Source organism: Aspergillus lucknowensis (assembly GCF_044049455.1).
Source record: "Aspergillus lucknowensis strain CBS 449.75 chromosome Unknown BJX67scaffold_3, whole genome shotgun sequence".
Taxonomy (NCBI): Eukaryota; Fungi; Ascomycota; class Eurotiomycetes; order Eurotiales; family Aspergillaceae; genus Aspergillus; species Aspergillus lucknowensis.
In genome coordinates, this window is record NW_027263547.1 from 480,123 (window position 1) to 503,417 (window position 23,295).

A 23,295-nucleotide genomic window follows, 5' to 3' on the forward strand; every position below is an offset into this window, starting at 1 on the left:
TTTCGTGTTTTTGACTATATACATCCTACAGAGTGTTAGAAACATCGAAGAGAAACTCGATCCAAGATCAGAGAAGGCAAACCTGCAAGTGTCATGGTCACCCAAGGTGTCGAGTCCTCGTCTGCCAGCAGGTTTGGGACAAGCTCCACGTCGCTCCCGCTTGATTGACGCATCCGGTGTGCTTGAATTACATAATACAAGAACCAGCCAGTCAGAGATCTGGTAATTTACCCGGCCTGACTGACGGGTACTAACGCTCTTGGCCCCCACACAAAAAGTCCTCAACTCCGCCTCCACGCCCCCGATGACGCCCAATGACCAGTCCATTTCACTGGTTGCTTCAAGTTCGGATGAATAGGAAGCAGAAGAAGACAGCCGCGCTCTTCATGGCTCTGGGTTGTCTCCATCCTTCCAGTTGAAAGGGAGTCGAATCGCCACCGGCCTGGGGAAAGGGCCAGTCCCATGGAAAACTGATAACCCAACCTTTGATTGTAGCGGACTGGGAGCTCCGATCTTTTCCCTCCCCGCCCTCAGACTCAACTCAGACTCGATCGGATTCAGATCCCCTCTTAATTTATTCCCCCCCTCCCGGGCCCCCCTTCTTTACCCCAGAATTTCTTCAAGCTCCTCCCCGATGCATCCCATCCCACATCCTCGTCATGAAGCCAACCAAGCACTTCTGCTGCACAATCTGTCAGCGGGGTTTCACGCGCATTGATCATCTGAAGCGACATCACCTCCGTCGTATGTGGCCTGCTTTCTCCCCGGCTGCCTCATTCTCGCACGCGCAGGCTGACCCCATTATCCCGCGTAGACTCCGGCTTGAAGCCTTATTCGTGTATTTTCTGCAACGAGGCTTTCGCTCGCTGGTAAGCGCCAGCTAGATTCGAGCGTGCGAAGTGTTTTTCTTCGGTGCTGACGAGAGCTAGTGATAATCTACGCGACCACTACACAGATTGCGCCAAACGTGGCGACCGGGAGATCCCCGAGACCGGCCAGCGAGGCAGGAGACGACATGCTTGCCAATCAGTAAGTTACCTCACCATTGCCCAGTTCGCCTATTAACGACCATTGAGTGTACGTCAATGAAGCTTCGCTGCGACGGACAGAATCCGTGCAGCTCATGCGTCAAGAGAAATCTCGAATGCAATAAAGAACTGAAGAACCCGACCGCGAGCCCAGGAGCCACCTCAGGTACGTCTTCTCTACTACCCTATTGCGATACAGACCCGGGCTTACTGTGATAGATACTCCTTCCATGAAACATGAAGGCTACGACCAGCCGTCAGATCGAGGCTCAATCAAGTTCCTCCTCAACGGGGGCACAGATAGTTTTACGGAGAACTTTCTCCTCCCTCCACGCAGTGACCGGACCCGTGGGCTTGAGTATCATCACCAGAAAGAAGAGGCAGAGGATTCGATGCTGGCATATCACCCGAAAAGGTATCCCAACGATTTCGCGCCTGCATTCGTCGAGCTAGATCCCAATAATATGTCCTTTTTCCACGATACTTTCCTTGACTTCTTCAATGGACCCTTTGGGGAGATGCACAAATCGCTCGTCGACCCATATGGTGGGGAGATGATGGACTACTCAGCAACCATTCCTCCCAACCAGGACCCCGGCCTGGCGCTTTCCGGGCGACAGCCATTCGAGCACGAAAAGCCGTACGCGACCGCCATGATCCAAGCGATTTTGTCAAGGGCATGGTCGGTTCCTCTTGACGCCAAAGTGCACGAGGAGATCTCAACAAACCTGACCTTCCTCCTCACGACCCCACGCATACTCAAGTTCACCGCTCTTTACTTCAAGTACTGGCACCCTAGTTGTCCGATAACACACGTCCCCTCTTTCGACCCTGAGATCGTTGCATTGCCGCTTCTAACGTCCATCGTTTTCATGGGGGCCATGTACACGAAAGATGAGAGAGAGTTGTATGCCGCAAAGCGGCTCCTTGACTTTGCGGAGCTCTACGTTTTCTCCAGTGACATCTTCTCCTGCGAGTACGAAGTGGCGGCCACGATTTGTGGGAGTCGGAATGCTGAAAGCGAAGCTCACGACTGGCTTCAGTTCCAAAACTTTCAGGCCGGCTTCTTGATTGTGGTGGTGCAGTACTGGGCTGGGAGCCGAACTTCATCCAGCCGCGCCATGGAGAACCGGTTCAGTGAAGTCGTCAAGGTAGGCGGGATGACTGAAGCCGCAAGGACAACGATATTGATAATGGGGATAGGTTGCACGCCGAATAGGACTCGTCAGATATCGGCATGGGCCCGAAGACGGGATCGATGAAACAATATGGATCCAGAACGAGTGTCGCATTCGGTAAGTCTGCTGGCAACTCTGTGGCTTAACCTGGCTGACCACGGTCCAGCAACATGAATATAATTTCGCTTCTCGACTGCGCCTTTTCATTCTATCAGAATTACCCATGTCGGCTTTCACACACAGAAATTCAGTGGGATTTCCCTTGTCTCGAGTCTGTTTTCGCCTCCGAGCACCCTTTCGCCTCGTCAAATTTCCAAGTGTCACGGGGGATCACCCTGGGTGACGCCTTTAGAAATATATTCGCGGAAACCAGCGGCCAAGAATCTCACACTCTGCCGGATACAATTGCGAAATTAACAGTACTAGACATGTTTGTCTTGGTCCACGGTACGGCTCAGACCTCCAGTCTTTCCCATCTAAGCTAATCAATATCAGTTTTATATGCTTTCATCAACACCCACATGACTTGTTTAGCGCCTCTTATGCGCGCTCCGTGTAACTCCGTCAGCAAACAGTTGGTGAGCTCTTCGGGGACAGGAAAACGGCGGCAGTCTCTCATTCAGGATGATTCAACTTTGCTTCCGATCCGCATGGCGTTGACGCGATGGCGGGATCATTGGTTAACGCTCCGCAACACCGTTTCCAGTAACGAATGGGCCTCGATGGGGTTCTACAAGAACGGATATAATTTCTGGCTTGTCTCACAGCTTCTGATCACGAAGAAGGAGAGTGTGGACGTTGTCATGAAAATGGAGGTGCGGTGCGAAGACAAGCTGGAAAAGCTCAAAGTTCTCCTCAAGGATGAGAACGATTAATCACGCTTACGATTGCGTATTTTCAAGCCTTGGTTACCTTCTCCCGATATTCTTTCTTCTTGTTGGTCAGCGTTTGGGGCATCCTTATAGAGGCAGCGAGCGGGTTCATGTAGTTATTATAGGTGGACGGGAATCACTTAGACTACCAGGTGTGGCGGGCCTTGAACCGGGAACAGAACTACATTGTTGAGTGTATATATATTTCTTTCAGCAATCTTGATTAAGCGTATCCCAATGCCCAGAAGTTCTCAATATTTTTCCTAGTATCCTCATCAACGTACGCTGGAGGCTCTGCAAAGGTCACATGCTCGCCATGCAATTCCGCAATCTTCCCTGTGAGCGACGGGTTGGTCACAAACTGTTCAGCGGCTCTTTGAGCAGTCGACATGGGAGTGAGAATCATCGTCTTGAACAGGTCCGAGCTGGGCGCAATATTCGTTTCTTGACTCCGTTAGTTAGTTCCCATCTACTCAGACAAGTCGTCCTCGGCGAATCTCACCAATGACTGCAGGGGCGAACCCGTTGATCTGAATCTGCTCTCGCTCTAGCGGCCTCGCTAACGATCTTACGAGTCCGATCACGCCGTGCTTCGTCGCGGAGTACACCGGGGCCATGGGGAAGGGATAGACGCCGGCATTCGAGGCGGTGCAAATAACACTCCCTTTTGACCCATTGGCAGCCGCCTCGTTCTTCGCAATATAATGAACGGCGAGTTTCACACCTAAACTACTGGTCAGTCCTCCCCAAACCCAGTCATCGAGAGTTCCACTACACCGGTGTAGGAAAGCATACTATAGAGAACTCCCACAAAATTGACATTCACAGTCGCCAGATCCGGCTTCACAGGCTTCCCCTCCTTCTCAGGCAAGAGGCTCCCCTTTTCTGTGATCCCTGCGTTGGCAAAGACTACGTCCACGCGACCCTGCTGGGTCACAACGTTCTCGAACGCCGTGGCCTGACTCTCCCAGTTCGAGACGTCGACGCGCTCGAAGCTGAAGCTCGAAGAGGGGAACTCGGAGCGCAGCTGGCCGAGAACGGTCGCGCCGGTCGTGGCATTGATGTCGAAGATCGTGAGATGGGTGTTTGGTTGCGGGGCAAACTGGCGCACTATACCGAGGCCGATTCCTGAGGCGCCGCCTGGATTCCGAGTTAGTCAAATGGGGTTGACGGTAGGGGTAGGGTTGGGCATACATTTCGGGGATTCTGGGGAGGCACGTACCGGTGACGATTATGCTTCGCTTGGACATGCTGACTGAACTGACAGGGCTTCCTGTGCTTGGCCGACTGCTCGACTTTGGGATTTGTTATGTACAAACCAACGGTGCGGAAATCCTCCGATTCCCCTCTCTTCTTGTGAGCGTGTGGGATGGGGGATTCCCGGTATTAATTTGGAGGTGAGAACCTTATTGGAGTCGGCGGAGGCAGAGTCAACACGTGTGCACTGAGCAGCATTTGAGCTTCGGATTTGCGTCAAGGATTCTGGACAAGTCATTCGCTTATTCTGGCAGGATTCATTTCTCGCCACGCTACTAGCTGAAGTCTAACAATGACTTGTGGTTTTCCTGTGGAGAATGCGTCTCCAGTCCGGGGAGAGGAGTTCGGAGTCTGGGTCGGGTGGATTCAGTGCCCACATTTTGGGCCTTGTGAGCGTTGCGAGTCAGAAGGGGCAATTGTTAACGGAGACGCGGGACAGACTTCGTCAAGACGAGCGACCGTCTGCAGATTTTGCCATGGGATTGCGAAGCAATGGCAATCTGCTCTCACCCACATTCGGAATTCCTCCTTCCCCGTGGGGAATGGGAAGTGGCGGCTGTGCTCTCCGCAGCCCTGGGCCTCTCTCCTGGGTCTCCGGTTTCATATGGTATAACTTCCATGAATGTCATGGGACAGAACTGTCCGCGACCCAAGGAGCGTAAAAGGCAAAAAGAGCTTACTCCGGAGTAGAGTCAAGCGTTGACGTTCCCACTTGGGCTGGCCCGTCGATATTATTATGAGTCCTCCACCCACCCCAGCTGCTACTTCCATCTCCAACTGAACCTCTCTTTTCCCATCCATTCTCCTTTGCCCTAGCAAAATGCCTTTGGGAATTCTCGAGGACACCAAGCTCGAGAACGTTCCAGGAACTGCGCCTCTGAACGAGCTCGGCAACGACAACGCCTATACCGGCATCGACCCTGCCCTCCTTAAACATGACAAGACAGGGAAAATTGTCCTGGTCCCTCAACCATCGGAGTCACCTAATGATCCTTACAACTGGCCGCGCCTGAAGAAGGAGCTCTTCACCATCACCTTCGGCTGGGGCTGTGGCTGCACTGGAGGTGAGCGTATCACGGCACACTAGACACGTCTTGGATAGAAATTGACCATTTTATATTTTTATAGCTGTCGGTCCCCTTCTAGGTGCAGCGTTTGTTCCTCTCGCCGAGGATTTCGGCGTCCCCTTGAACACCTTCGTCTCCGGTGTGCAAGGGGGCACGATCGCCTCCATCGCCGTGGGGAGTTTAGTCTTCAACTGTCTCGCCGTCAAGTATGGCAAGCGTCCGGTGTACTTGATCACGACGCTCGGGATGATGGTATCATGCTTCTGGGCTGCTGCAGCCAAGAGTTTCGCTTCTCTCGTCGCGTCGCGTGTTGTGTGCGGTCTTTGCATGGGTCCCTTTGAGGCCTTGGTCCCAGCCTCGATTGCCGATGTCTGGTTTGTTCATGAACGTGGTCTTCGCACAGCTATTTTCAACCTTGGTGTGCTTGGTGGCATTAACCTGGCGACTCCAATTGGTATTAACCATCACCTCTGCAAACCCTGTTGTACTTTGGACTAACCGGTTGCCAGCCGGAGCCGTCATCCAATACGGGGATTATCGGATTTGCCTCAACGGCATGGGTGGTGCCTTTGCACTGGCCCTGATCATGGTGTTTTTCTGGATGCCCGAGACAGCATACAAGCGAACGGATGCCCTGAGCATCGACACTGGTCACGACTTGGTACGAGTCCATGCTTCTCCTGTCAGAAACAACAACTAACGAACTTTAGACCGCACTCGAAGGCAAGACAGACACCAAACACCTCGAAGCAACCGGCACCCCAACCCCAACATCCGGAGACGAGCACGCCATCTCGTACATGCGAGAACTCCTGCCCTACAGTGGCTACATCAATCACGTCTCCTTCTGGAACACCCTCATCCGCCCATTTTACCTTATCCTCTCTCCCGCCGTCCTCTGGGCCGTCATTCTCTTCACGACTTGCATCTCCTGGCTCGTTCTTATCTCCCTTACGCTCTCTCAGATTTTCTCGGCGCCGCCGTATAGCTTCTCCGTTGGCGCAGTCGGCGCCACAAATGTCGCTTCGTTCGTTGCATCCGTTATCGGAACGCTCGTCTCGGGACACCTCGTCGACGGCGTCGCGACCAGGCTCGCTAAAATTAACAAAGGAATTTTCGGTATTACTCCTCTAACCCCATTTTCCTTTCTTCTCCAAGTCCCCTCAAACAAGTCTAATGACAGTTGGAAAAATTAGAACCCGAATTCCGCCTCCCCATCATGATAACCTACCTCCTCTTCACCGCAACCGGCTTCTTCGCCTGGGGCCAATCCCTCTACAACCTCGACCCCTGGCCCATCCCCGTAATCGTCTGCCAGGGCCTGATCAACCTGGGCGTCCAGCTCGGGACGACAGGCGTCGTGACATACGTAGTGGACTGCCACCGCGAAAAGGCCGGTGAGGCATTTGCGACGATGAACTTCATCAAGAACCTCTTCGCGTTCGGACTTACTTTCTACGTGAACGGGTGGATTGCGAGCCAGGGAGTGCGCAATTGTTTCTTTACCATTGGCGGGATTACGATTGCGGTTACGTTGTTGACGGTGCCGATGTATATCTACGGGAAGAGGAGTCGGAGTTGGGTGCATCGGCATCGGATTGCGGAGAGGTTGTGAGGTCTCTCTGAAATCGACTTTTTGCTGTTTGCTTTTTTTGTTCCTTCTTCCTCGTTGGTATCTCTTGCGTAGGTGCGGTGGATTGACTCGAGGAGGGAACGGTCGGGGTTCTGAGTCCTGTATTTATATCGGGTCGGGTGCTTAGCTTTTATAACATTGGGCGGATACCTCTATTAACTTTTCTTAGGTTCAGGCTTATATTAATATTTACATATTCATAGCGGGTGAGGTAAACCAAGAACTTCCCCATCAGGATCCTTGCCGAGCTGAGACAAGCCGATTCATTCTCTTCAATGCAGCTTTCATACACATTTACCCAGAGGTACAGTTCACCTGCAGAAGGCTCTCATCGACCTAAACACGTACCTTGTTAGCATACCCCACGTACTTCAAAGCGTCAAGAAGGACCTTACATTCGTGCAAACAAAGTCATTCGTCCCGCTAGGGCTCAGAACATTGATGTTCTCGGCGTAGATATCAGAGCAGACCTACATGGATTTCATTAGACAACCCTCATCGATCAGATACATAGGGGAACAAAAAGAAAATATCCTACATCGGGACTGGAGCAGACAACCGTGCCAACATCGGGGTCATTCTTATCCGACGTCGTTCCGTAGAAGTTCCTGAAATGCACATCGGAGATCGTGAGGTTGCTCTTGTTGCTTGTTAGATCTGCACTATGCATATGCTTGGACCGGATAACTTGGTGGGGAAGGGGAAGCGCACCGGGAACTCATTGCACAGCGTCAAGTTCTTCTGTCCGTAGCATTGCGTCACCTCAATCGCCCAGTCCACGTTGTCAATGTACATCTTATCGTATGTGATGTTTGATACGGCGCCCAGGCCGCCGCCGCCCTGGAGGTCCTCGGACATGGCGGAGTCGATGCCCGGCCAGACCTTAATGCGGGCCATATCCTATTCGCTTGGTTAGTTTCGTGGTGCTTGTTGGGGAGCTGGGGGAAGGGAGTGGGGGATGGCATACGGAGGCGTTGTACATGGAGATATTGTAGACCAGGACGTTCTTGACGATGTCTACTTCGCCCTTGTATTGGCCTAAGGAACCGACAGAGATACCGTGAGATCCGTTGCAGTGGAGGTTTTGGACGAGGATTTCGGAGCTGTTTGGTTTAAAGGAGACGCAGTCTTTTGCTCGTTTAGCCGCCTCCTTTTCTTAGAAAGAGAGAATGGAAGGTAACGTACCATCGCCGTTGTTAATCACCGAGTTCTGAATGACAATGTTATGAGACCGATAAGTATCCCACCCATCCGTATTCTTCGCCTCATTCTCACTGCTACTGTACCCCGAGATATCTATACCGTCAAAGAGCACGTCAGTCGAGTTTGCAACGAGCTGATACCACTGCGGTGAGTAACGGAGCTTCAACGGTCCAATTGTGCCACCATGGAGCCCGATTACACCGAACAAGATCGGGCGCAGGATAAGTGGATCCTCGGCGTACAGGTCGTACCAAACCTGCCCGTTGCCGTCAAGCGTGCCGCCACCGTAGACGTTCACGTCCTCACCGCCGAGCTGGAAGAAGGTCGTGGCATTCTGGAAGGTGTGTCGGAAGGAATTGGCTTGCCAGTAGTCTGTGTCCGGGGTGAAGGTTATGCGGCCGAGGATTTCTACACGTCATTAGACCTGCTTGCTTACACTAAAGGGAGGAGGATGAAGGTACCAAGATCGATATGCTTCAGGAACGTGAGATCCAGCGCCGTGCCGATGGTATACTCCTTATCGGCGTCGAAGACGACCTTCCCGCCGTGGTTGCATTCCTTCAATGCAGACAGGATGAATTCCGCATCATCGTAGGAGCTGTCACCGTGGCTGCGGACATGGCAGACCCTCTTACGGAGGTGACTCGGGGGCAGCGGCCGGAAGGGACGCTTGGGGCCTACGGCGTCATTGCGGGAGTGGCTGAAGTGGCCCTCCACCGTTGCTCCGAGCACAAGGAGGCTCACCGTTGAGGTGAGAATGTTCGAGAATTTCATCGCCACCAGGACAAGAACAAGACTGCTTCGAATGGTTAATTCGACCGCAAACAACTGAGAAAAGAAGCTCTGCAGGGGATGCACTTTTTATAATTGCTTCCGCCTCGCCTTGCCCTGCGCTGCGGAGAAAATCAGCCCCTCAGATGGACCCATTTTATCCGGGGGGATAGCGGGGAAGAACTAGAAGCCTTCGGAATGGGGAATTCAAGCTCCATGTTGAAGCTTGGATTGGGTTGTCAAGAGTTGTGGAAGTGGAAAGGAGCTTCGACGGCGGATATGGCGATGTGATAGGAGGAAGAATTCCGGATGGGCGGAAAATTTCCCAAACTGCACGACCCGGAAGGAAATTCGACGATCATTCAGGTTGAGCATCCGTTTGGAGGGCCAGTCTGTTTTCTGCTTCTTATGGGACTGAAGAGGATGCGGTGGAAGAGGAGAGTGTGGGTGGACGATTGCGTGGGCCAGACACGGCTAGCCAGCGCTGCAGTTTATCTTTATGAAAGGGTGATCTTACTTTCATAGACGCAATGGGAAGCGAAAGTCGCTATGGTGATCTAGATTCTTCCTCACTCGAAGAGTTTGTCAGAAGTCCACGGCATCGGCTACCAGAGATAGGGACAAAGGCACGCGAAGTCCGAATATTATACCAAGGAATATATTAACAATGTAAGTTTTGAGTCTGCGCTCGCGGCTGTCGCGTCCGCTAGCTCTATAAACCTAGTGCTTCTTCACAACATCCACAGCTCCCTTAGCGGCAGCCTTGGCCGAGTCCGCAAGTTCGTGCTCCAGATCCTTCATGGCCTCCTTTGAAGAGCCGCCTTCGAGGGTACGGCGGTAGTTGAAAATACGGGTGACTTGGACGACACCAACACATCCGAGGAAGAAGTTGACAGCAGCGAGGCTGCCACAGTTAGCCGGTTTACACGAAAAGGTTTCAGTACCAAGGCGTGGCGTACAGGTAGTTCTTGGGCTTGATAATCAAGCACCACCGAGTCCAGATGGCACCAGTGGCAGTCAGAGCGCCATTCTGAGTCAAGGAGAGCTTCTCAGCGGGACGCTGGAAATCGGAGATACCGGCGATGACAAGAGCCCACTATTCATCAAATTATGTTATTAGCATCGTAGTCTTGGTGTTCGATGGCTTCCTGAATCCCGTTCCAGGCGTTTCAATTTTCGGGGTCGCGGAGCAATAGCAAATAGCGATGAGCGTACCTTCATAACCGGGGCCCTGGGAGTCGACCTGTCAGCACAATTCAATTCTATCCGAGCAGTCATGCATGTTATACCATGTACATACCAAAAGTGGACCGTCTTCAATCCCACAGGGCTGTTCCATAGACGCTGGAATGTGCTCTGTTGCTGAGCGGAAGCAGCATCTGAACTCTGAAAGCGTCGGCCCTGGGAACCAGGACGGCGGAAAGCGTTGCGGAATGCCGCCCGGGAGTTCTGGAAGAAGCGGAGACCAACACGAGACGTCGACATCCTGGAGTTGAAGAGGGGGTAGGAGAATCGACGACGGCAACAATGGAGAGCTTCAATCTTTCTTTATCAGTCAGCGCCGACGTCGGCCGGAGGTTGTTGCGGCGCTTTCCGGCTGAGGTAAGCGGTGTGACAATTCCGCTCGCTTGACCAGATTCGAACGACCTCGTCGGCGAGGCTTCGACCGTCGAAACGCTTCAAGACAAAACTATTTCCCCAGTTGACTGGCATTGATTGCCTGGGTGGCTATTACATCTCCCCGCGGTGCTTCTTCAGTTGGATTCTGCAATTGCTTCCCGCCATGTCCGCAAAGTATGCCTTCACAAAGGGTCTGAAGGAGCTGCGGTTCCTCTTCTGCCAGACCTCTGAGCAGAGCGCGGCGACACGGTGAGAAGCGCCAATACACTTATATTCTCCCTTTCAAACAGGACGGCAGTATCTAACTGACGCGGCTTGTAGGTCGTTCTTGCTGCGCGCCTATCCCACCATGAAGAAACACAACCCTCACACCCCCATCCTCATCCGTGAGGCTGCCGGCACTCTGCCCCGTGTCTACGCTCGATACGGTACGTTCTGGCCAAATTATCGCTGTTGTGAAAGATACTAATGGATTATCCTGCGCCGAAGCACTCGGAGAGGAGAAGGAAGAAGCTCTGCTTGGTAGGATATCCCTCGACCAAACCATAAATTTGGACCGTCGCTAATTTCCGATTAGGCCTTTCTGATCAACAGATTGAAGATAAGATTACGCAATTGGTGAAGGCATCCTCATAGACTTTGGCGTGTCGTTTGTCATGTCCCGCATTCCGGCTGTCAGCACTGTATCTATATCTGAATGAATCCGTTGACCGTCGTCAAATAAGCAATTGCTGTTCAATATCATATTCTGGCTAGAGTGCACTACTGGAGTTGTCTATTTCGCCAAATCTATACTGCGCCCAGCTCATACTTCCCTCCTTCAATGTCCATAACCGCTTTCCCAGGTCCTCTCCAGCAGCCCCGGCGCCCACATGAATAGGAAGGAGATGATCCAATGTCGGATGCGCCTGCCGGGCGTCTCTCCGTTTCAATAGATCCGCTAAGGCTCGTGCTCGCTCCGCTGGAGGCGTCGTCACTGCGTCTTTCAGTGCTTCGTCGAAACTAACAGTATACGGCAGAGGCTGGGGATTTCTACGGGTAAACCTGAAATCCCCTAAATTATGAACAGCCATGCCGGCCACGATGATGAGAATGTTCTCGTCGCGAAGCTGCTGTACCGCTTCCCCGAGCCGGTAATGTTGCATGGGGTCCTCCGTGTTGAATAGAGAAACCTGGACAATGGGCACATTCAAGGGGTTTGATTCGGGTTCAAAGGCTGCCCCAATATTAGCCAGAGCACACTACTTCATTCTCGGGTGGCCAACGCTTACCGCACTTAAAGCCAGCCCATACGCCATGGTCTAAGCCCCTCTTGACACCTTCGGCCTTTATGCCAGCCTGCTTGAAGGCGTCAAGCACTTTTGTCGCGAGCTCCTTGCTTCCCACGTTGGGGTATTTTTCCTCGTAGTAGTGACTGGGAAACCCGTAGAAGCTGGCCTCTGGACTTAGTCTACTTGTATCCGTTGGAAATCGGTGCATCCACCTACTCGTAAATCAAATCTGTATTCTCGGCCGTATTCACTTGAACCGTGTCGACGCCCGCTTGCCAGTGCGCTGAAAATACTACCACGGCGCGCGGCTTGACCTTGGACGTGATTTCCCAGCCGATCTTGGACAACTCTTTGTAGGCCGGGTGTTCAACCTCATACATCATACTCGGCTGTTAGTCGTCGGCGTTAGCGAGCGATATAGAAGGCAGTGTTCACAAAGGGGACTGGAGCTGACGGCGTGCGGAACGTACACCCCCAATACTCAGGAAATAAACCGGTGTCTTCATTCTGGAATCCTCTACCGCGGGAGACTGCTGGATGCTCCGAGTACGATCGAAGCCAGCTACTAAGCCCAGTTGCCGAAGTGATCCCGAAGAGGTCCAGAAGCCTGGGACAAGTCGTCTGAGTCCGAACAAATTGGTGGTAGAGTTGGTTTCGGAATCGCTTTTTGTAAACCGAGATAAGAAAGCTAGCAAGATTGCAGCCGCTAGAGTCAATAATGAAATCGCTGTTTTTGAAGGTCTTCGTGGGTTTCGCTGCCGGTTTGGCTTGAAAGACATAGATCTCGTGCGAGAGGCGCTTCTTCGCGATGAACGAGGATTCTGGGCCGGCGGGGGTTCGAGGATCAGGTAGATATAGTATTTTTGGAATTCTAATTCGGCGTGATTGAAGTCAGTCATCAATTGTCATCACCCCATCCGGCCATCCCATCCGGTCATCCCATCCGGTCCATCAATTGCTTCACATTTGTCAAAGAGCGGAAAGCGCGGAATTGGTCCTGCATTAGTCATCATCAACATGCTCACCAGGTGACACCAGCTGACACCAAGAAACAACATTATCATACAGAGAGCCTAGATCAACCTCAACGAGTATCCCACGACGCCGAAGGAAGAATTAATAACGTTGACGGGCACCTATCGCAGCGGCCACGCAACGCAATGGACTGTCGTCCGTATTCGCTTCCCCTTCTTCCTGGGCCGAATATGCATGGGAAAAGCCTGTCTACAATGCACCTCCTGCCCTGCGAAGATGGCAGAACCGCCGGCTCCACAGGGGCCTGCGAGCAGCGACTTCTAGGGTGCTGATTCAGGCTTGTTGGAAGCGACGACCGAGTTGGTGAACTTACCTCGTGTCGAAATCCGCTCCTTCTAAGTGAGCAGCCAGGGACGCACAGCTATCTCAAATGGCCCTGGGTGCGGACTATGACTTCTTGCTTTCATTATACAGCCATCTAGACGCTCCGCTCCTTATTACTCTACCCTCGTTACGTATCTTTATCTAACTATTAAGACATCTTAACTTGGTCAATCCTGTTTTAGCTGCAAACATCTCCCCCTGTCCGATGCGCAGCAAACCGCCGGAGTTGTCTGCGTACATACCGGAAACCAAACATTCTGTGGCTGCCAGTTATACTGAACAGACTTCGGGGTAGTTCACACTTCGTTTCGTTGCGAGAAAGAGGTGTTTCTCGATACCATCGGAAGCATGGCCGGTCTATCAAGCCGTGACATAAAGACGCATCAGGCTGAAACTCTCGACTTCACCGCGACTCTGAATATGGGATGGTACAATTATTGCGGTTCTGAGATGAGCGCTGCCGACCCACGAGCGGCATCTTTGAGCCAGTGTCAGTCCCTCGAGCATGAGTTAGACTGTGGAACCCGTATGAGCCAAAACGGCAAGCCTTGGACGAGCATTGCGAGATCGGAAGACACTCGCTTGGTCTTCGCGGTAGGCGGCGGCGCGGAAATTCCATGCTTTAAGCTGAAACTGACCTTATATCACCCACAAACCCTCCGAGATTCTCACACTGTCATGCTAGTTGGACAGCATGGAGTGAGAGGGAATACAAGCACTCGCGAAGCGTTAACAGCCCTTGGGACATACCAAGCGAGCAGACAAAATACACTTTCTCTAGCAGACTGCGGAATGTCAAGGCCATGTCTGGACGTCTCTCTGGTCATTTTGCTGAGCTTTGTCAGGGAGTTCGTGGACACGAATGGTGGTCAATCTCTTGGGAACTTGAGGACCCACCGTATTGTCTCAATTTCGAAACACCGGAGGAGAGGATGCGCGCATTCACTAATGACCAGCGCTCGAAGCTCAAATTGTTTCGTGACCTGGCTCAATCGAGCATAGTCATTCATGTCATGACCCGAATCAAAGGCTCATTTCTGCTGAACTGGAAATTCATGACTGCAATGCCTACACCAACGCCGCCCCCGTTTCCCAATTATGACTGTCGCTTCAATATCTCCGATAGAAAGGTAGAGCCCATCTTGTGCATACGACCAATCGAAGATCAATCTGTGCTTCGTCACTGTGGGCCCTTGAAAGTGTTCTGGCCGAATGGTACTCGCGAACAAAAGAACGGGTTCGTCGTAGCAAGCATTGATCGACAGGCAACCCTTGTGTTTATCAACGAGCGACACTATGAGGCAGTAAAAGTCGTCGGCTGTCTTCGTGAGGCACAAAGTCTGGATGCTCTTAGTCGCCGCCGAGATCGAAACCATAACTATCTATTCCAGCTTGAGCGCATGTCTCAGGTTCATGGTAGGTGGGCCGAAGCTTTCAAATGCATTTACTATTGCCAGCTCGATCTGAACCTCGTAAGCGGAAACGAACTGTGCGCTGTTTCCGATTTTGAGCTTCCCCAAGCAGACCATTTGTCGGCCAGAACGAAGTCGCTTGATTCTCTCTAGCTACTGAGTGGCGGCCTACTAGGGAGGTTGTGTGGTCACATGACCTCGGCTAGTCGCCTAACCGAGGCCTCCAACACCATTCACACTGATGAGAGAACCGCTGAACCAACAGTTGCGGCAATTTGCACACGACCCTGGAGGACTAGCAACGTCTCAGCTTCGCCTCAGCATTAGATTAGTATCATACCACGAATAGATAATCCATGCACTGAATACAGTAGCAGAGAACCCGCACCAACTAGTAAGCTTTGTGGTGTAAAGTAAAGCCCTTGAGTTTGTAGAGGTTTATTCTGATTAATTCTACTCCAGCAGGTGCCTTGCTCTGAGATCCATGTCATGATTTATTCAGAATAGATAACAAAGAATTTGCATTCCATGGAGCGATAGTATACCTTCCATTGACTTGGTATGAGTGTGACGCTGTTGAAGAGGGTACGAGAGTACTACCTAGTAGGAATTGGGATAGCACCCATCGAAGAGGAGATTGCATCGCACCAAATCGTGCACTACCTAGTTTCATACTAGATCCTGTCTTCGACAGGCGCAAAAAAAAGGAAAGGACTTGGCTCCAGCAGACCGAGGTGGATTGTAGCAGCCTCAATACACACGAAGTCTTGTGTTGGCATATACATAGGATTTGGGAGGCTAAGGTTGTTCCGGGGCAGCGAAGGGCATCTATTGTTTTGAATGAACTTGCCTGTACTCCTGTACTCCTCTATAAACGAATTGTTATTCCTCTACTGTGTAGATTTGCTCTATGGAAGTTCTGGAGCTATTCCACACGTTCTGATTTGTGAGAAGCGCGTATTTGATCCAGACATCCACAAGAGTAGATAGAGAGTGGCAGGTCGATACCACGTCATAGGTAGAAATGCAGCCGCAAAAGGCTGCGAAAATAGTCATTTTCAACCTCGCCTTCAAAGGTCCGCATATTCTAGATTAAAGTCACATACTGGGTCGGATCGTCCAAGGCCTCATCAGAATAGAAGGGGAAAGAAGTATTTGTACCAGCCAAATGCAACCCGTATAGCCAAGCCGGGGAAGGCAAGAGGCGACAGAATATTATGAGTAGGATAAAATAAAGCACCCGAGATACTAGTATGTATCGAGAATCGAAAAAAATGGGGAAATGAAGAAGTCTAGTCTGTAAGCATCAAGCACCAGTCAGGTCACATTAATATACAGTCCCCTTCGTTAGGTTTCTGCTGGTTCACGGCGGATCGGGAAAGGCGGGTCTTTTGCATCCGGGCACCACCTTGTTTGAGTTCTTCAAGGCGTTCGCGGGCTTTAGGGAATCCTTGGGCTAGAGAGTGTCAATGTTAGCGAGATCGTTTACCTTCAAAGTAACGACTTTGGTGGGGAACAAGACTCACCGGCAGCACGCCAATACCACCTCTTCGCATCTTCTAGGTTCGCCGTCGTCCCGATCCCCGTTTCCGTGAAGTAACCCATCGCGTATTCGGCTTTCGCGAGGCCCGAGGATGCAGACTTCCGCGCCCACAGGAACGCCTCTGTGTCGCTTTGCTGGAGGATTCCCTCTGCGCCGGTGAGATACCAGCCACTAAGAGCGAGCTCCGCTTGGTGTTCACCCTGAGCCGCTGCCGCAGAGTAGAGCATGATACTTTGTCTCGAGTCAACGGGGCAACCCATGAGTCCATACTCGTATGCCATGCCCAGGCGGAACTGGGAGAACTTGTAGCCGAGTTCGGCAGCCTGGTGGAAGAGTTGGGAGGCGTAGGCCTCGTCGCGAATGACGACGTCGTTGTCCGTTGCAGAGGCGTAGAGCAGTGCGAGTTCATGGAGGGCGTGTGGGTTTTCCTCGTCCGCGCGTTCAGCGGCGCGTTTGAGCCAGGATATCGCCTCTCTTGGGTTGCGCGCTTGGCCAAGTAGGCCTTTGAGAAGGATCATCCCCATCTTGTACATTGCTGGTGGATCGCCGAGGGTTGCGGCGCGCTTGTACCATTGGACCGCTTTGAACGGGTCGCGTTTTGTACCACCCCCTTCTTCCTGGCCGATTTCGCAGCAGACGGCGACGCGGTAGGCGGCTTGAGCGTGGCCTTGTTTGGCGGCCGAGTTGTAGAGGGAAAAAGCCTCTTTGGGGTCGGTTTGGAGGCCGAGGAGGCCAGAACCGTAGCAGTCTGCTAGGTAGAACTGGGCGTCTGCATAGCCGCTTGAGACTAATTTTTTGACTATCTTATGTGCATCGATATTGTATTTCTCTCGAGCTTTGCTCTTGGACTTAGGATCCAATCTGCTGCCTTCAATGAGGACTACTGAAGCCTCGACTAGCTTCTGCGCGAGGAGAAGTTGCAACTTTTGGTCGGAAGGGTTGCCCCTCGCTTGCATTCGGAGTCGTTCGAGTTCAGAATGTGTGATCTGTGTCGGGCCGGCTGGCGAATCCAAGGGGCTCTGTGGAGCCGCCGGTGCTGGCTGGGAGTTTGCCGTGTTACTGTACTGACGCACAGGCGGCGGTTTGCTTCCGGAATCGTGACCAGGGCGGAACGGCACAGGGTGGTGTGGAAGGGCATCGGGGTTATCCAGAGCTTCATGTTCGTTCACCGGCTGACCATTTGCCAAAGGAGACTGATTTGCCCCGTACGGCTGCGGTGGATACTGGGACGGCTTGTGATCCTCGTATGCCCCGTATCCATGACTACTAACCCCAGCAGATTGTGGCTCGCCAGGAAGGTCAAACTGAAATCCTGCATTGGCGAACTGATTTGGTCCGGTTGGCGTGCCAGTGTCCGGAGTGGTCTGTATATGAAGCTCTTGGGCCGCCGGGTTGAACGCTTTGTATTGTCCTTGAGAAGCCCCAGACTGAGCCGGAGATTCGGGCTTCAACTTGGGCTGTTCGAGTCCTGGTAGATCTTCATTGACCGGCCCTTTACCGAGACTGGGCATGGCATCAAAGTTAGGCATATCAGGGTCATCAGGAGCCGAGTTATAGTAGCTATCCAGTAAACCGTCGTATGTACTCTCCCTCGGGTCGCGATAACTCGCCTGTTCAGAATATGCACCCGGCTGGAGGGGCATGGTCGCACTCCTACTGACAGGAGGCATTCGCGGAGGACCCCGGGGGTCGTTATAGGGATCAGACGGTCGCGGGCGCCCTCCTCTCCCTGGAGGCGGTCTACCACGGCCAGACATATCTGGAGGCCGTCTGTTACCATTGGATGTGTGAGGACGAGGCGGCACAGGGCCATTCAGGTTCATTGCCGCCATGCCCCCTTCAATCCCCCCAGGCCCGCGCCGGTCTCCCGGAGGGAAGGAAGGGAAAGGATTATCAAATGCCATTTTGTCGGATGGCTTTGGCCCGTTTCGTGGAGCTAAGCCCGGGTCAGTGCATAATCGGATTGATCTGTCGGGGCAGTACTCACGTCCTCTCATTCGATCCTGCGGTGGGGGTGGACGCCTATCTCGCCGGTCATCGTAGCCCCTTGGGGGAGGACGCCCATTTGGCTTATATCCTCGATCTTCTGGCGGACGAGGCCCTCCGCGCGGTGGCCTGGGTGCACCCCGTGGAGGGCCATAGGACCTCGGAGTCGCCTGATCGGGAGGATACCAATACCCTGCATCATTGTAGCCTCCATCTCCGTACTGGTTATCGTAACCATAGTCGCTATATCCCGGGTCATAGGACGGATCTTTCGGCGGCGCGCCTCCGCCTCGAGGAGCGCCATAGTTCCTCGTCGGAGGCGCTCTCTGTTGCGGGTACGCCATGACTAGTATGATAGCGGGGAATGGATGAATTAACAAGAACGGCCGGTGCGAGAGCGCAAACGGAGAGGCTCGTTGCCTCGTCGGAGAGTTTCGTCCGTAGTTATCCAGCAAACGGACTAGGTCGATGGGCTGATTCCGGAGAAGTGATGTGTTAGCGCAAGTGACAGGATAAAGAGTTAAGGTGCGGCAGGGATGGCGGCGCCTATTCTCCGCCATAATATAGCGCAAAGGGACAGCAAGTCCGAGTTGTTACACCAAGGAGTAGCACTAACATCTCAAATACAACATGCGATTGTGGTGGTAGGCCCTCGTGAAACAAGGTCAACGGGCGGCCTTGGTTGGGGGACAAGCACCGCAGCAGCCGAAGATGCACTTGAAGCGATCCAGATAACGTCACGAGCGGAGAGAATGTTGGGCGAGAATATTTAAAGAGAGATAAGGAGCAATCAACGATGATGGAGACCGAAGGATAGCGACAGGAAGGAGGAAAGTTCCCAGTTGAGGATGGAGCGAAGAGGAGTTTTCTTGGTCCTGCGGGAGATGAGGTGAGAGACGCGGAGAACTTCGTGAGGAGGGAGAGAAACAGATTCGGTATGAATCAACAGGAACCACGCGAGATTAATTTAGCACGGACAGTCAGAGGAAACAAAGCACAATGTCTCTCCTCAGGATCCCCAGTTAAGATGGCAAGACTGTCTTTGATTCATTCAGCATTAGCTTCTGTCTCTTCTGCTCTGCTTCGTTTCTCCCCACTTTAGCATTCCCGTCAACGGTTCAGCCTTCTCATCCGTCCAAGTCCCAGACCCACACAAGAAGAAGATCCATTTTCACCTTTCATGATGGAACACAATGTTGGCGGAGCTATTTTTCGTCGGACGGATGTGACACATCGCCAGCATCTTGTCGACCGTCGGTCAACAGCGCCAGAGCCACTTGGGAGCCATCCGCCGACCTGGTCACAGTCACAGGAAGCTCTTCATTGATCTCCTGTCAGCCTAAGCTTAGGACATCGTTTCTCGGCGGGCCTAAATTAGGATCCGCTCATGACCCTCAGGTTCTTCCCATTCACATCGTCGCCGCCCAGAACCAGACCCATCATCGAGGACATGCGGCCCACAGAAAATCTTGATTCGGTACGGACACGTTGCACAGCGGTCATCACTTCGTCAACGGATGGGACAATCGGGGAAGGAGAATCTTGTTGAGACATGATGCCATTGATAGGCCATCTTCCGTGCCTGCATGAGGCGGGCGGGACTGTCCGATTTGATGACAACTGCCCGCTTGAAACGCAGGGGAACGGCAGCAATCACGTCTCTCATTGGTCTTTGTTCGGTCTCCCGTTGAAGGGTTGGCCCTCCAACACTAAATCCCCCTCCAGTCATTCAATGCCATTCTGAACTTGGTCAACTGAAGCAAGCGCGCTTCGTTGCTCGCACTGAGTGATGAGCAAATCGCCTGTTGGAATGGCGGCGTAGGCGTGCAGACCATTTGAGGTCCGGGAAGATGCTCCTGGCAGGTTTCTGGCTTTTGGCTTCTGATTTGCCATCCACTGTTCAAGAAGCCCATCCTCGGAGACGAGCCGGGGCAAAGTAGAATAGTGAGGCAATCATGTCTCAGAGCCTTCTCCATCAAACACTCCAAGTCCTGAGCCTGACCAAGTCACCGAGGTACCATCGAGGGTGAGCTTCGATCCTGCCGTTACTCGGCATCGTCGCGGCACATATCAAAAACTGTTGAGCATTTGAAGAGAACATTTCGTCATCCTCACTGGCATCTTGAAGAGCCGCACCCTGCGATTTTTCCGAGTGCTGGTGGTATGAAAAGCTCTCATTGGCTGCTGATATACGCACCGCCACTCTCCCGAAGCTAGCACCGCCTCACTCCGGATCCAGCCACGACGCGGAGTGATGTGATGCCACACTTGAGATCGACAAGCCGCGGATTGCTCTGGTTCTGTGTTTCTTTGCGCCCCCTTTGACCCAATCTAGACATCAACTCGAACCGTACCGGATCATCTGACTCGAAGGCGGCCCATTCCATCTTGCGACACTACCGTTTCACACCAGCTCTGAGTTGAACTCCAGACACGAAGATGTCACGAGCCGGAACATGGCTCAAAATGCTGGGCGTGTAAGAGCCCCCACTCCCATAACAGGATAGGCAAATCGCTAAAATTGGGGCTTGATTCCTCTAGAGGCGTCGTCATATGTGTCGGTGGCCCCGCACTCGTCCAAAAACTCCGTCCCACGGACGAAGAACTCTTCAAACGATACAACCCGGACCTTCAAAAGCGCAGCCTTGAAGAAGGTGACCGCCGCGCGCAAGAATTTGACGAATACGTCAGCCGTCTAAAGCAATGGTCCAAATCCGATAAGTCGAGTTCGTCGCCCATTTCTTCACAGACCTCTCGAGAATGAGTCCAACTAATCGCACGTCTCTCGTTATAGTTTGGCTTGCGGCACAGGAGATGGAGGAGAAGGAGCGTGCACAACAGGAGACGCGGCGGAACCAAGCGAAGGAGGCTGCTAGACAACAACGTGAGGATATGAGGAAGGAGCTGTTGGGTGGCAAGTAGGCCTATCGCGTAGGATTCACTCTTGGACTTACACCTTTGGCCTCGTCTTGGATTTGCAGCTCGGTAAGAAAGGTCGGAAAACAGGTGAGGGAATGTTGTTTGCATGTTATGGAGCTTAAAACCCGGAGTTCATTCGGCGCTTGCGTGTGTTATATGATAAGCAGGTAGGTAATTGTACAATATGTAAAATGACCTCAAATATTGGAGAGATTCCCATCTCACTTATGCTATTCATATCTTTCGCTTCAAGGCTCATGAATGGGGATAGGTAAATTAGCAAGAGGTTATCATCTGACTTTCATTCCTTCTGGACTCTCCACTTGAAGTCTATTGCGTTCTCTGCCTTCCCGGCCTCCCTCCAACATCCATTCCCCTTCCACACATCGAGGAGAATTGTAGTTTCAGCCTCAAAAGCATTTCCATTTGTCTCGTCATGCTAATACAATACAGTCTAGATGTTCAATTTGCCCCCTAAACCGATGCTACCTCCTCAGGCGCTTGGTCTGCCAAAACCAACGCCATCTTGTTGAACAGCTCGGCGACGTCATCGTGTCCTGCAATTCGAGCCAAATCCTGAGCCGTTCGCCCATCTCCGTCTCTCCCATCCGTGGCAGCTCCATGTCCCATGAGAAAGTGCACGTCCTCCTTTAATCCAGCTTCTGCAGCTATGTGGAGAGCCGTCTTGCCGTACATGTCTTTTGCGTGGACATCGGCGTCTCGATTTACCAGCAGCCTCATGACATGGTGCTTGCCTCCAATCGCCTTGTGCAATGCCGTTCGTCGATAGTCGTCGCGCAACTCAAGGTCGGCTTCTCTTTGAAGCAGGAACTCCACCATCTTTCGATGGCCATTGCTAGCGGCCTTGTGGAGTGGCGTCTCTCCAACGAAGTTGGTTATATTAATATCCGCATCCTTTGCTAGAATCATTTCGACCATCTTGCGGCGACCACTTGTCGCGGCGAAGTGCAGTGGCGCGTTCCCGTCTTGATCCTGTGCCTCAGCCTCGGCTCCATGCTCAAGTAGCATCTCCACAATATCTTCACGCTCGTTTATTATAGCCCGATGTAACGGGGTTAAGCCCTCCTTCGTCGCTGAGTCGACTTCAGCTCCATGCTCGATCAGCACTTTCATTAACTCCACGTCGTTCTGCTTCGTCGCTATGTCAAGAGGAGTTTGCCCTGATTTATCTGCGAGATTGACATCCGCGTCTTTTTGCAATAGTAAGCCGATAACTTCCCTGCTGCGCTTGGCTCGATCACCTAAGATCAGTGACAGCAGCAGTGAGACTTTGCGCTCGCCATTTGTGGCGTTGGCATTTGCTCCCTTCTTCAACAGATATCGAACCACGTCCAGGTGACCCCTTCGGCCAGCCTGGAACAAGGGGGTTCCAGATTTGCTCCCATCTTCGTCATTTTCAGGGTGTAATTCTTTGTCCGCGCCATTTCGAATCAGCAGCCGCACAACTGGTAAATGCCCATGTCGAGCAGCCCACCACAGAGGAGTGCAGCCGTTCTTATCTGCTGAATTGACGTTGACTCTGCCGGTGGCGAGCAGAATCCATACTACCTCCATGTTCCCTCTTTCCGCCGCCCACAGAAGTGGCGTCCGTCCTCTTTTATCCTTCAAGTCGGGCTTCGCCTTTGCTTTCAAGACCATCTGCACTATCTCTTGATTGCCTCCTTCCGCAGCGAGAGATAATGGACCCCTTCCGTTATCATCCACAAGATCCGGATCAGCCCTGGATTTTAGTAGCATGAAGACTATATCCTGCTCTCCTCGTTGCACAGCGAAAGGCAGCGGTAGTTTCCCGTCCTCGTCCGCGAGGTTAGGGTCCGCTTTGGCCTTGAGCAAGAACCTCACTATATCGACATGTCCTGTCTCCACCGCGTAGGACAATGGGGTCCTTCCAGTCACATCGGCAGCATCTGGATCTGCACGGGCCCTCAGTAATAGCCTGGCCATCTCCGGGTTTTCCATTTCAACAGCGCGAGAGAGTGGCATCCTGCCATTCTTATCCATAACACCTGGGTCAGCCCCAGCTTTGAGCAGAAGCTTTACTATCTCGGGTTCTTCCCTCTCGACAGCACAAGACAATGGCGTTTGTTCATTGCCATCTGGGATATCCGGATCAATATTACTGTGCGCCAAAATAAGTTGAACCATTACATGATTG

General features: G+C 52.4%; 10 protein-coding genes across 10 annotated transcripts; 5 read left to right on the top strand and 5 right to left on the bottom strand.

Annotated features, from left to right (window-relative positions):
- The first annotated feature begins 294 nt into the window (after positions 1-294).
- Positions 295-3,308, top strand: BJX67DRAFT_342292 (uncharacterized protein). The gene is made up of 8 exons (XM_071028016.1): positions 295-744; positions 815-869; positions 930-1,029; positions 1,077-1,194; positions 1,248-2,179; positions 2,232-2,323; positions 2,373-2,653; positions 2,702-3,308. Exons 1-8 carry the CDS (start codon positions 660-662, stop codon positions 3,079-3,081), a joined length of 2,043 nt encoding a protein of 680 aa, XP_070890444.1. The 5' UTR covers positions 295-659; the 3' UTR covers positions 3,082-3,308.
- Positions 3,192-4,490, bottom strand: BJX67DRAFT_162023 (putative short chain dehydrogenase/reductase). Its single transcript, XM_071024961.1, has 4 exons — positions 4,301-4,490; positions 3,874-4,218; positions 3,581-3,802; positions 3,192-3,522 (listed from the first exon to the last, which is right to left on the bottom strand). The coding sequence occupies exons 1-4, from the start codon at positions 4,326-4,328 to the stop codon at positions 3,302-3,304; spliced, it is 816 nt and encodes a 271-aa protein (XP_070890445.1). The 5' UTR covers positions 4,329-4,490; the 3' UTR covers positions 3,192-3,301.
- Positions 4,491-5,076: 586 nt separating this feature from the next.
- On the top strand, positions 5,077-7,371 carry BJX67DRAFT_161981 (major facilitator superfamily domain-containing protein). The gene is made up of 5 exons (XM_071024960.1): positions 5,077-5,399; positions 5,464-5,856; positions 5,912-6,063; positions 6,113-6,521; positions 6,599-7,371. The coding sequence occupies exons 1-5, from the start codon at positions 5,156-5,158 to the stop codon at positions 7,015-7,017; spliced, it is 1,617 nt and encodes a 538-aa protein (XP_070890446.1). The 5' UTR covers positions 5,077-5,155; the 3' UTR covers positions 7,018-7,371.
- Positions 7,330-9,012, bottom strand: BJX67DRAFT_369654 (putative extracellular exo-polygalacturonase; the record flags this gene model as incomplete). Its single annotated transcript, XM_071030792.1, has 7 exons — positions 7,330-7,371; positions 7,431-7,505; positions 7,574-7,675; positions 7,747-7,935; positions 8,003-8,163; positions 8,221-8,646; positions 8,700-9,012. 7 exons carry the CDS (start codon positions 9,010-9,012, stop codon positions 7,330-7,332), a joined length of 1,308 nt encoding a protein of 435 aa, XP_070890447.1.
- An 878-nt stretch (positions 9,013-9,890) lies between these two features.
- BJX67DRAFT_342301 (uncharacterized protein) lies at positions 9,891-10,556 on the bottom strand. Its single transcript, XM_071028017.1, has 3 exons — positions 10,310-10,556; positions 10,225-10,240; positions 9,891-10,105 (listed from the first exon to the last, which is right to left on the bottom strand). Exons 1-3 carry the CDS (start codon positions 10,492-10,494, stop codon positions 9,947-9,949), a joined length of 360 nt encoding a protein of 119 aa, XP_070890448.1. The 5' UTR covers positions 10,495-10,556; the 3' UTR covers positions 9,891-9,946.
- A 107-nt stretch (positions 10,557-10,663) lies between these two features.
- BJX67DRAFT_342304 (L51/S25/CI-B8 domain-containing protein) lies at positions 10,664-11,353 on the top strand. The gene is made up of 4 exons (XM_071028018.1): positions 10,664-10,878; positions 10,951-11,057; positions 11,119-11,151; positions 11,207-11,353. The coding sequence occupies exons 1-4, from the start codon at positions 10,793-10,795 to the stop codon at positions 11,263-11,265; spliced, it is 285 nt and encodes a 94-aa protein (XP_070890449.1). The 5' UTR covers positions 10,664-10,792; the 3' UTR covers positions 11,266-11,353.
- BJX67DRAFT_342306 (DODA-type extradiol aromatic ring-opening family dioxygenase) lies at positions 11,354-12,848 on the bottom strand. Its single transcript, XM_071028019.1, has 4 exons — positions 12,371-12,848; positions 12,117-12,289; positions 11,901-12,061; positions 11,354-11,845 (listed from the first exon to the last, which is right to left on the bottom strand). The coding sequence occupies exons 1-4, from the start codon at positions 12,797-12,799 to the stop codon at positions 11,382-11,384; spliced, it is 1,227 nt and encodes a 408-aa protein (XP_070890450.1). The 5' UTR covers positions 12,800-12,848; the 3' UTR covers positions 11,354-11,381.
- A 37-nt stretch (positions 12,849-12,885) lies between these two features.
- BJX67DRAFT_342313 (uncharacterized protein) lies at positions 12,886-14,975 on the top strand. Its single transcript, XM_071028020.1, has one exon. The coding sequence runs from the start codon at positions 13,608-13,610 to the stop codon at positions 14,259-14,261; it is 654 nt and encodes a 217-aa protein (XP_070890451.1). The 5' UTR covers positions 12,886-13,607; the 3' UTR covers positions 14,262-14,975.
- Positions 14,976-15,993: 1,018 nt separating this feature from the next.
- Positions 15,994-18,544, bottom strand: BJX67DRAFT_377240 (putative chitin synthase activator (Chs3); the record flags this gene model as incomplete). Its single annotated transcript, XM_071032055.1, has 3 exons — positions 15,994-16,127; positions 16,198-18,150; positions 18,202-18,544. 3 exons carry the CDS (start codon positions 18,542-18,544, stop codon positions 15,994-15,996), a joined length of 2,430 nt encoding a protein of 809 aa, XP_070890452.1.
- A 1,864-nt stretch (positions 18,545-20,408) lies between these two features.
- BJX67DRAFT_162137 (uncharacterized protein) lies at positions 20,409-21,465 on the top strand. The gene is made up of 3 exons (XM_071024963.1): positions 20,409-20,677; positions 20,742-20,926; positions 20,995-21,465. The coding sequence occupies exons 1-3, from the start codon at positions 20,640-20,642 to the stop codon at positions 21,120-21,122; spliced, it is 351 nt and encodes a 116-aa protein (XP_070890453.1). The 5' UTR covers positions 20,409-20,639; the 3' UTR covers positions 21,123-21,465.
- The last annotated feature ends 1,830 nt before the right edge of the window (positions 21,466-23,295 follow it).